At 33.4% G+C, this 11704-nt stretch overlaps 1 protein-coding gene across 2 annotated transcripts in view; it reads right to left on the bottom strand.

Annotated features, from left to right (window-relative positions):
• LOC114333559 (uncharacterized) overlaps positions 1–11392 on the bottom strand; it is a 58074-nt gene extending 46682 nt beyond the window's left edge. The window contains exons 1-2 of one of the 2 annotated variants that reach the window (XM_028283449.2): positions 11238–11392; positions 2106–2244 (exon numbers count right to left, since the gene is read on the bottom strand). In XM_028283449.2, the coding sequence (XP_028139250.1) occupies positions 2106–2244; positions 11238–11344 (246 nt within the window). In that variant the 5' untranslated portion in view covers positions 11345–11392. The remainder of the gene's footprint in view (positions 1–2105; positions 2245–11237) is intronic. The other variant, XM_028283448.2, reaches the window with a different exon arrangement.
• Positions 11393–11704: the final 312 nt, after the last annotated feature.

Genomic DNA, 11704 nt, shown 5'->3' with positions numbered 1-11704 from the left:
ATTTAAGCAACAAACAATGTTTATTTATCAAATAAACATTTTTTCTGTTTTCTGTCAGCAATATAATCTATTTTGAGTTAAATAAATTACATACATTCTTCTTTTTGTGTCAATTAATTTAATTCAAAATAATTTTTCTTGGACACCCTGTATAAATAATTATGTCAATGTTAATATTACTGAATAGAGTATTGAATAACCTTTCAAATGAGCTAGCACACGACCCCTATTCCCTATTTTAAAATTAGAGGGGGAGGGATGTGAAAGGAAGGGGGTTGACAAATGACAGATGTATGTACTGTAAAAATGTGTCCCCCTTAGATAAAAAATCGACCTGTTTCGTCATTTCCTTAAAATCTAATAAATACTGCCAAATATCGACGTGGACTGTTTCTTTGGCCCACTCTGTATGTACAATGTAGAGGTAGCAACACAGTCAAATTCACATTTTACATTTTCTGAAACCCCTTGCATTAACCTTGTCTGGATTTGGATTAATAAATTATGGAAACCCTACCCAGAGCCAGAGGGCACCGCATACGACTTTCAGCGCTCATTTAATAGGTTCAATTATTTTATTACCCACTCTAGGTACTTTTTGAGTCAAATCTTTTATTCGCTTAATATTTTTACTTAAAAAAGGTATACTACATACATCTTGCTATACTCAACCGTTCTCGAGATAGACGCATTTTAAATCTGCGAGGCAACATAATTTTTCGCATATCATTATAGTTACACCCGAAAAATACCTTAAAATCACAAAAATTTACAAAAATGTATCGCAAATTTCTTCAAATAGAATTTGCGATGCAATGATAAAAATATGAGAACTGGCACAATTATTATGGTTTCAAGTTTATTTTTCGGGTCTAATGATTACAATATTATGCAAAAAATAATGTTGTATCGCATATTTAAAATGCGTTTATCTTGAAAACAGTTAAATTTACCGAGGTAAACGTAGTATACCTCTTTTAAGTAAAAATATTGAGAGAATAAAAATTTTGATTCAAAAAGTATGTACAGTGGGGGATAAAAAAATTTGAACGAAAGACGTATGTGGCGCCCTCTGGGTAATACATCATTTTTGATGGCGAATTTAGATTTCTCATCCCAAAAAACCCCCGCCTAGCAAATTTCTTGTTGTTACCCCATGCCTGTCAGGAAATATTCAAGAAAAAATAAAATAAAAGTTTAACTTTGACACCCTGTATTTCGGTTATTATCAACTTTCTTACTAAGGTAAGTTAGCTTAAATCTACATATTTTAAGCTGAAAAATCTAGGGTTAAGCTATGGCCCATTCTTTACCAAACATCCTGTATATGCATATACAGGGTGGGCCAAAGAAAACAGTCCACCTCGATATTTGGCAGCAGTTATTAGATTTAAAAAAAAAATGACGAAACCTGTCATTTGTCCACCCCCTCCCTTTCAGTTCCCCAATTTTAAATAGGGAATATACCCTGTACAGCACATCATTAGAAAGGCATTGAGATGGAATATTCAGACATAACGATCGTTCACGATTTTTTTTTTCGATATTTGTACCGTCTTTGCAGAAACAGTCTTAGCTCATTTAAAATACAACACCTATTAAAAAAGTAACGTAACGGCTATGGTTTGCTAACATGTAATTTTTTCTGTTACGTCACATTTAATTTGACGTGACAGAAAAAATGCCATATTAGCAACCATAGGCGTAACGTTTCATTTTTAAGAGGTGTTGTACTTCAAATGAATTAACAGTTTTTGGCAAAGACGGTGCGCAACTATCGAAAAAAATCTTGGGCGGTCGTTACCTCTGAATACTCCACCCAAATGCCTTTCTAGTGATGTGCCGCACATGGTATATTCCCTATTTTAAAATAAGGGGTTGGGGAAGTGGAAGGGAGAGGGTTGACAAATGACAGATGTATGTATCGTAAAAATGTGTCCCACTTAAAACAAAAATCGACCTGTTTCGATGTTTCGTTATTGCCTTAAAAGCTAATAACTACTGCCAAATATCGAGGTGGACTGTTTTTTTTGCCCATCCTGTAAATGAATTAAGAACATTTATATGTAGGATCGACATTACGTACATAAGTAGGTGTTACTCACTTGCTGTTTTATATTATCCAGTAGTATTGGTTCCAATTTAGATTTTTCTGCAAAAGCAGGAAAATTTTCGCAAATCTTATCAACAAATTCATTTATTTCAGTATTTATTGCAGTCAGTTTATCACCCTCTAGAGAATTTCTGCAAAAAATATATTAAGGGATGAATGAAAAGTATGCATGTTTTTTTTTAATTACATAAAAATATATTTTAATTATTATTTTATATTACAGAGATGACTTAAATTGCATATATTATGATAAACATAAAGTAAACATTACATTATTGATGACGAATATACTATACTCTACTAAAGTCACAATAAAGATGCACTAGAAATAAATCAATCAAGATACATTGAATGTTACAAGGAACAATCTCAAATCATGATTTACAATGTATTGTATATACATTGTAAATCAAGATTCGGGAGTGCTCATCGTAACATTCAACGTTTCTTGGTTTGTTTATTTCTAGTGCATCTTTATTTTGATTTTAGTATAGATCAGCTTTTTAACGAATAAAAAACTCCTCTCAAACTTCATTAGCCCTAGTAGGCTGGGGCATTTAGCACAAAATAAAACATTTAACAACTATCTGCATTATGTTAAGGGTGATGTCAAGAAAAAAGTCTACCATCGAAAAGTGGGTGAAAATGTAGAGATACATTTTAAAGTGAATAAAATTCATCCAAAAGTGCATAAATGTGTCAAAATAAGTGTAATAAGGTGCCAGATTTTGTTACTCGGGCTTGTTTGGGGCCGCTCAAGACGAATACGCCATTAGAACCGACCACCGGAGCACCTGGTGTCCAGATTCACTGTTAAGGCACGTCATTTGAATTTTCCAGAGTTTTCGAACTAAATTGATGAAAACAGGTTACTTATGGGTTTTGGGGTTGCTGAATAAGAATGCGCTATTAGAACCTACCCCAGTGCAACCTGGTGCCCAAAACCCCACCAAACTTCAAAAGATAACATGTCTTCGCAATGACTTTGGGCACCAGGTGATCCGGAAGTCAGTTCTGATGGCGTATTCATATTATGCGACCACAAAAACTGCATTTTAACTTATTTGCATGCATTCAGTGCTGAAAACCATCGAAACTCCAAAAGATGACGTTCCTTAACAGTGACCGTGAGCACCAGGTGCTCCGGGAGTCGGTTCTGATAGCGTATTAGTGTTTATCAACCCCAAAAGCTCACCAAGAAATCTGTTTGCATTAATTTAATGCCGAAAACACTTGAAACTCCAGAAGATCATGTAAGCCTAGACACTAGACACTCCGCGTGTCAGTCTGATGGCATGTTCATTTTCAGCAACCCCAAAAACCCCGGGAAATCTGTCTCCATCAATTTATTGCCGAAAATCCTTGAAACTCTAGAAGAAGACGTACCTTCGCAGTGACACTGGGCACCAGGTGCTCTGGGAGTTGGTTCTGATGGCGTATTCATATTCAGCGACTCAAAAAAATTCTAAGTAATCTGTTTGCATCGATTTATTGTCGATAATCCTCAACCCCTTCAGATGACGTGCCTTAACAGTGGCCCTGGCCACAAGGTGCTCCGGAAATAGGTTTTGATGGCGTAGTCGTATTCACAAAAAACCCCCGCGTAACAAAATCTGGCCATTTATATCTTTATATGCTTATTTTGACATGCTTTTACACTTTTGGATCCATTTCATCCACTAATGCTATTATGGATTTCCATTCATTTTTCTATAATAGACTTTTTTCCTGACATCATCCCGAACACGATGCAAAAAGTTGCAAATCTTTAGGTGCGAGTGTACAAATACTATCGTATGCAGATGACATTGATCTCATAGCACGAAGAAAGACGGACCTGATCCAATCGTTCACGTCATTGGAAGCAGCAGCAAAAACAATGGCACTACACGTTAATATTATTAATACTAGTATAAAAATGTGACAAAAATAAAAAGATGGTAGCAAAACTCAAAGACCTTACGGTTAGAACATATACATACTTTCGAAATCAACTTCCATTCGTATTTGAATCGTCGGTGTGTTAACACGTTTTGTTTTTGTTCTGTTCAGGGGTCGACATACTCGAGTGTGTTATTGATATTTTGTTATTGTTATTGGAGTGAAAGAAACTGCAAGTTTTGTACCAGCTTTGTTTACTTATTTTTTATGTTTTGTTTATCAATGTCCCAGTTAAAAATTGCAAATTAACCTTGACCATAACCGTGGCATACTACCATTGTGAGAATTGTTTACATGAATTATCCGAAAATGACAAATATAATAAGCTTCGTTGTTTTGGGGAATGTCAGCGAAATTTCTGTATGAAATGTTCCGGTTTTAATAAGACCATCACCAAAACTCTCCTGGACCCAAAAAATTCAAATTTAAGATTTTTCTGTACACTATGTGATTCGCCTAGCGTCAGATATTTAAATGAAAAAATAACAAATCTATCACAAAATTAGATACCACAAGAGAACTTTAATGCCTTAATTCAACTTACTAAAAAACTGACTGATAATTTGCCCGTTTTCACGGAGACATACATACGACCTATTAACAAAAAATGATGGCAAATTGGATTACCTTACAAAAAAAATTGACGAGATCGATAAATTAAATAGCCTGCTGAATCCTGAATATCTTTTAAAATCGGTACGGCAAATGCAACAAGATATCTTCAATTTATCGTCAGTTTTTTTCGGCTGTTCCAATGAGACTATTAAGGTTCAAGTTGAAGACTCAAATTCATCCGAGATAAAATTGGGATTACAAAGGCTATCTGCAAACATCAGCGAAATATCTAATCAGATGAGTAATATTTCCAACAAACTACCCGCTACACAAACTGAAAAAGAGGTATCAAAAAAAAGGATAGTGTATGTCACTTCAAGCACCCAAACTGATGACCCTCAACAGATACAAACCTGCCCAGAAAGAAAGTCAAAAATTTCAGAAGATAAGTGTCACTTTGTTGTTATTAGTAACTTAACCCCAGCACACACCCCTATACAAATAGTTCACTACATTAAAGAGAGGCTAGGTATTAAGGATTATATTAGATGTTACGCTCTCTTTAAAGACGCCAACACAGCAACTGGTTCCTCATTCAAAATAGGCATAAAATCAAAACCATCTCTCGACTTATTGTTTAATAAGGAAATTTGGCCACCTGGTGTCAACATTAAATGGTATACAGAATCATCATACTCTGAACCAAAGACTTCATCTGAAGAAAATATGAATCCGAAGTACATCAGAAGCCCGGTTAGCTTGGAAAATCCAATTACCATTCCAAGAAACAACAAAAATGAAGTTGAAGACACCAGTATATTTACAGACAAGCAGGCCATCACAATTTGCAAATCTCAAGAGACTTTCCGTTCCCATATCAATTTTGTTAAGAAAGATACTTTGGAACCATCCATAAATTTGGATCCTTTAACACCACCAAGAGTTAGACTAACTAATAACTCGAACAGTCGATATCTTCTTGCAAGATTAAGGGAACCCGATATCTTAAAGGCAATTAAACTACATCTGGCTTTTCTACACGATCAGCATGCTTCTGTATTTTATGACGGATATACCAACACCAGTGTGAAACTCATTTTGGCTTCCGAAGGACTACCTACTAAGACTGAAGAACTGCGAAAAGTTCTTCTAGAATTTAACCATGCCTATGGAATTGGTCCAGCTGAAGTGGAAACTGATCTTGTAGCGTATAGGTCCTATCTCACTTCGGAAAGAATTATACACCTACAAAAGTCGAGGGAATGTCACCGAAGTTATTATTCCACTGGCTCTCCAAAGCGAAATTTTTAAACAATACGACGTGTTCTGAGGGACTAGAAACCTCAAATTAGTGATGACAACTTTGGCATGGTTCTGATTAATATTCGTTCTATAAGAAATAAAACTGATGAATTATTTTTTTTTTCTGGAGGAATTAGGATTTCCCCCAATAGTTGCGGTTAGAGAGCACTGGCTTGAAGTCAACGAGTCTCTTTTTGTAGAAAAATATACCACAATTGCCAGGTATGATCGTCCAAGTTCGGCTCATGGAGGCACCCTAATTCTCTCTAGAAATATTGATTTTTGTGTGGTAACAAAATATGACTTTTTGTTAAGTAAATCCTTCTTTGAGTTTTCCTTAGTTTATAATAAAAATCTTAATCTTTACATTATTTGCATTTATAGATCACCTGACTCTACCGTGGAACTATTTTTTCAGAACCTGCTAAATTTGTTAGATGACCTGCCTCATAAAAGCAGAGAAATTATATGCGGTGATTTTAACATTAATTATGCTGCTGCTTGTGCTACCCAAGTGTCCCTGGCCAACATATTTTAATCTTATGGTCTCTCAATGCACGTTAATTCTCCTACAAGAATTACAAAATCTACATCTACCATAATCGATTATATTGTCCCCGATTTCTCACCCCTTGATGTCTGTTCTACAGTTATTAATGCGGGACTATCTGATCATGAAGCAATGTATACGAAGTTTAACACCTTCAACAAACCCTCCTCAAAAACCCGACGTTTAGGTAGGATTTTTTCCACCCAGAATTTTCGTAAATTCCAAAATTTATGCTTAACTTCTGAGTGGCACTTTCCTTCTATAGACGTGGACTATAATTTCAGTGTTTTTCTAGATAAGCTTCTCCGCATCTTCAATAAGGCATTTCCTTTAATCCCTATTAAGCCAAAACATCGGAAACCTTGGGTTACGAAAGGTATTCGCATATCAGCCAAAAATATGCGTTCACTACTATACATCAAGAAATTTACTACCAATGTTTCTGTCACTGAATATATTACGAAGTACAGGAGAACATAATATCTAAAAATTGCCAAATCAGCTGTTAAAAGCCTATATCAAAATTGTCTGGGAAGCTCTAAAAGTGTTGCAAAAGAAACTTGGTCTATAATAAACGATCTTCGAAATAAAACTCACACAGCTCAATCATTTTCCGTTCCAAATCCTGAAAGTCTAAACGACTACTTCGTTAATGTGAGCAAAAAATATAACATCAACTATTTTGCCGCAACAAGATCCCATTTCCTATCTCCCTAACTCAAGAAAGGTCTCGAATTCATTCTTTTTAAGACCAGTCGATAACTCTGAACTGATCCAAACAATCAATAGTATTAAAAGCAAATCATCTTGTAGTGCTGATAGACTATCTATAAAAATTTTCTCTAATCTCACAGAAAATGTGTTGGAAATCCTCGTCTCTCTAATTAATGATTCCTTCGAAAAAGGTAAATATCCAGAGTGCCTAAAGACAGTCGTTATTATTCCTCTTCATAAGGGTGGTGAAAAATCTGATGCCTGCAACTATAGACCTATTGCCTTATTACCGGTACTCTCCAAAATTATTGAGAGACTCACTAAAACTCGACTTATGTCCTTTATCGTTGATAACAACATTTTATCACAAAATAAGTTCGGCTTTTTAACAAATAATTGTACCACTGATGCCATGTTTTCTGTACTACATGAGGTTTACCAAGCACTAAACAATAATCTTTATACTGCCACTGTTTTCTGCGACTATGCCAAAGCTTTTGATTGTGTAAATCACGACATCTTGATTACAAAACTAAATTTCTATGGAATTCGAGGTATTTCTTTAAATTGGTTCCAATCCTACTTGAATAATAGGAAACAACTAGTTAGAGCAAATGATACTAACTCTAGTCTCAAAAACATTGTATGTGGAGTACCACAAGGTTCAGTATTGGGTCCTCTTCTGTTCCTTATCTTTATAAATGACATCACTAATTTAAAAATCGATGGGAAAATTTTTCTTTTTGCTGATGATACCCGTATCACTTGGAGCAACTCAACTATTGCATCTCTTCATGAAACTATAACTTCGGATCTACTGAAGATAAAGACTTGGTCTGATTCTAATTTACTCTCTTTTAACGTAAATAAAACAGTAACATTATCCTATAAAGGAACTCTTCAACCTTTGCCTCTTAATAACAGCCAGATCAGTACCGTTGATTCTGTAAAATTTCTTGGTATTTTTTTAGACAGCAACCTCAAATGGTCCATTCATATCGATTCGTTAAGTAATAAACTCGCCTCAGCTTGCTATGCAATAAGATCTGTCTCAAGGGAACTCAATTTAGCATCTTCTAAAATAACATATTTTTCGTTGTTCGAGTCTCATCTTCGATATGGTCTTCCTTTTTGGGGGTTCTAGTAGAGCTGCTCAATTTGATGTTATTTTTAAATTGCAAAAAAGCAATAAGATAACTGTTTGGCCTCAGAAGATCTACACATTGCAGAAGTTACTTCAGAGATCACGGAATTTTAACACATCCATCTTTATATATTCTAGAAACGGTTTGTTTAGTTCGTAAACACCTCCATGTTTTTCCAGCAAGGCCCAATCATCTTTACTCTACCAGAAATTCAATCTTTGACATTTATTTACCGAGTCCATCCACTGAGTTAGTAAAGAAATCTATATTATATTCTGCAAAGAAACTGTACAACCATGTCCCGTTACAACTTAAATCTGCAACATCTTTTCCAAAGTTCCGTAAAATGACAAAAGCCTATCTATCTAAAAGACCATACTATTCAATAGAAGAATTTCTTAATGAATAACTAAGAAAATTGAGTTTCATACGCAGTAGCATAAACTTGTCACTTCCTTATGTATGTTTTATTTGTTGTAAGTATGTTAAATTGGCAATTTATATAAATTTTGCAATAAATTGTTTTTGTCTTGGCTTTTATATCTTATATTATACTGTACATGTATTGACGATTTATCTAATTTTAGTAAATTGTAGTTGTTATTTGTTATTGATATTATGTTTTCTTTTGACTGTATGTAAGCTTTGTCCATAAAATTGTAAAAATTTTCAGTGACAATAAAGCATATTTCTATTCTATTCTAACCAAAGTAATACAGCAACTGGAGAAATTAATAGACGTATATAGGGTGAGGCAGATAACTGGCCTATTAGAAATATCTCGAGAACTAAAGGCAACAGAATCATGAAAATTGGAATAAAGGGGTTTTGAAGGATAATCTATTAAATGAAAATATTTTCATCTCTTTGCAACTTCCGGTTATACCGGAAGTTGCTTATAATTTCGTTTTTTTAAATAGGACACCCTGTATATTTTTACATTTTTGGATTCTCTTCGATGTCTTCTTTCTTAAATTATGAGGTTTTGTAATATTATACAGGGTACTTTAAAATATAATTACGTTTTTTTATTAATTTCGTAGCAATATTCACACCCTGTAGAATTGTAGTAGTTTGACATCTAAAACTCTGCTTACGTTCAAATGATTTTTAATATACTCTACTATTATTAAGAATCATTAGTATAGCTAAATTTTTAATTTTAGTATACAGTGTTGGTCGAAACTCGAAATGAGTATTTTCTGAGTTTTCTTAAATGGAACACCCTGTATTTTTGTATTGTAGTAAAATGATATTTTATAGTACTTTTTTATTTCTTAAGCATTCCCTATATCTAACTGCTTTAATGTGTGAGTTATTGGTGATTCAAGCTAAACATTAATTGCAACAAAAAATACGTCACATTTTATTAGGCTGGCCGTGAAAATACTCAATCCCAAATAATTTTTCAGAAATAAATACACATTAATCCAGACTGGTCCTTAAAATTACCAATAATGGTTTAGCTATCAAAATACCTACGTAGTTAAGAATGTTGGTGCGATTAACAATTAAGCACAAATTAAAGCAGTTAGGTATAGGGAATGCTTAAGAAATAAAAAAGTACCATAAAATATCATTTCATTACAATACTAAAATACAGGGTGTTCCATTTAAGAAAACTTAGAAAATACTCATTCCGAGTTTCGACCAAGCCTGTATACTAAAATTAAAAATTTAGCTATACTAATTATTCTTAACAATAGTAGAGTATATTAAAAATTATTTGAACGTAAGTAGAGTTTTAGATGTCAAACTACTACAATTCTACAGGGTGTTAATATTGCTACGAAATTAATAAAAAAAACGTAATTATCTTTTAAAATACGCTGTATAATATTACAAAACCTCATATTTTAAGAAAGAAGACATCGAAGAGAATCCAAAAATGTAAAAATATATAGGGTGTCCTATTAAAAAAAAACGAAGTTATAAGCAACTTTCGGTATAACCGGAAGTTACAAAGAGATGAAAATGTTTTCATTTAATAGATCATCCTTCAAAACCCCTTTATTCCAATTTTCATGATTCTGTTGCCTTTAGTTCTCGAGATATTTTTAATAGGCCCTTTATTTGCCTCACCCTGTATATCTAGCAAATAGGAGCATACTATCGAATAAAGAAAATTTTAACATCAATCATAGTGGCAAAAAGAACGAAAATATTGATATACAGAACACTTACTCTTTTCAAGTCCGTACACTTACACGTCAGAAACGTGGACGGTAACAAAAAGTGATGGAAAAAGTTTAGGTTGTTTGAACATAAAATCCTCAGACATTCTTATAAAGGCGTGCAGGAAAACAGATTATAGCTGTGGCTAATTTTTGAGCTCTACTGCCTTTATAGTGAACCTAGTATTGGTACGTCCATCAAAATAAACAGGATGTGGTGCTAGAATGAACCAGATGGAGCTATTGAAACACATTATTTATAACCAAAGATCGGATGGGGGTTGAAGAAGAGGCAGGGCCAGATTAACATTTAAAGACTAGGTGAGACATGACTTACGAGTGTTACGAATACGAAATTGGAAAACCAATGCGAAGGATAGGAAGGAATAAAAGTTGATCATAGAATAGGTGAAGATCCACTATGGGTTGTGGAGCTAATGATAATAATGAAAATGGCGCATAATCACCTAACTAGATATGGAATAAACCAAATTGTTAAACTGAATAAACCAGCTGAATTTATTACTTTATCAAGAACATATGATTAAAATAGTTCAAAAAAGTTTTTAGAAATAAAAATAATAATCTATTAGAATTAATAATGACATAATACCTTAAAAATTAAACTAAAAAGACAAATTTAAATAAGATTACGTTTAGGTCAGTAACAATTAATTGGAATGAGATAATATCAAATTTATTAAAAACACACTTACCTATGTTAACACAAAAATTATTCTTACCTTTCATCCTTAAATTTGCTTTGCAAACCATTTTTTAACAACGCATCTTCAACAGATTTAGCTGCTGTCAAGCTCAAAAGAGCTACCAAAATAATTGAAGATTTCATGTTGAATATAGAACTCCTGATGAAACGACAATATTTATATGTAATATTATTTGATAACACTTGACTTTAGCAGGTGCGAAAAAATTTAAAAAACCTTAGATCCAGTTCCTGATAAATCAGTAGCGCACTTAATAGAAATGATTTATTTGTTTATATTTATGTTTTTATATAACACTAGACGTTCAAACATTGAATTACTGACCTTAGAATCTAATGATTTCATCATCCTGCAATTTAACTGCATCTTTCTTATTAGAGACTGTTTTAAAAAGTTTAAAATCGTAGGCATACATTAAGCTGTAATAGTATTTAATACAGTCTGGCAATTCAATACAGACATGAATAAATAAAATAAAGAGC

Source organism: Diabrotica virgifera, chromosome 2, assembly GCF_917563875.1.
Source record: "Diabrotica virgifera virgifera chromosome 2, PGI_DIABVI_V3a".
In the NCBI taxonomy this organism is placed as follows: Eukaryota; Metazoa; Arthropoda; class Insecta; order Coleoptera; family Chrysomelidae; genus Diabrotica; species Diabrotica virgifera.
This window is presented reverse-complemented; position numbering and strand designations above follow the sequence as displayed.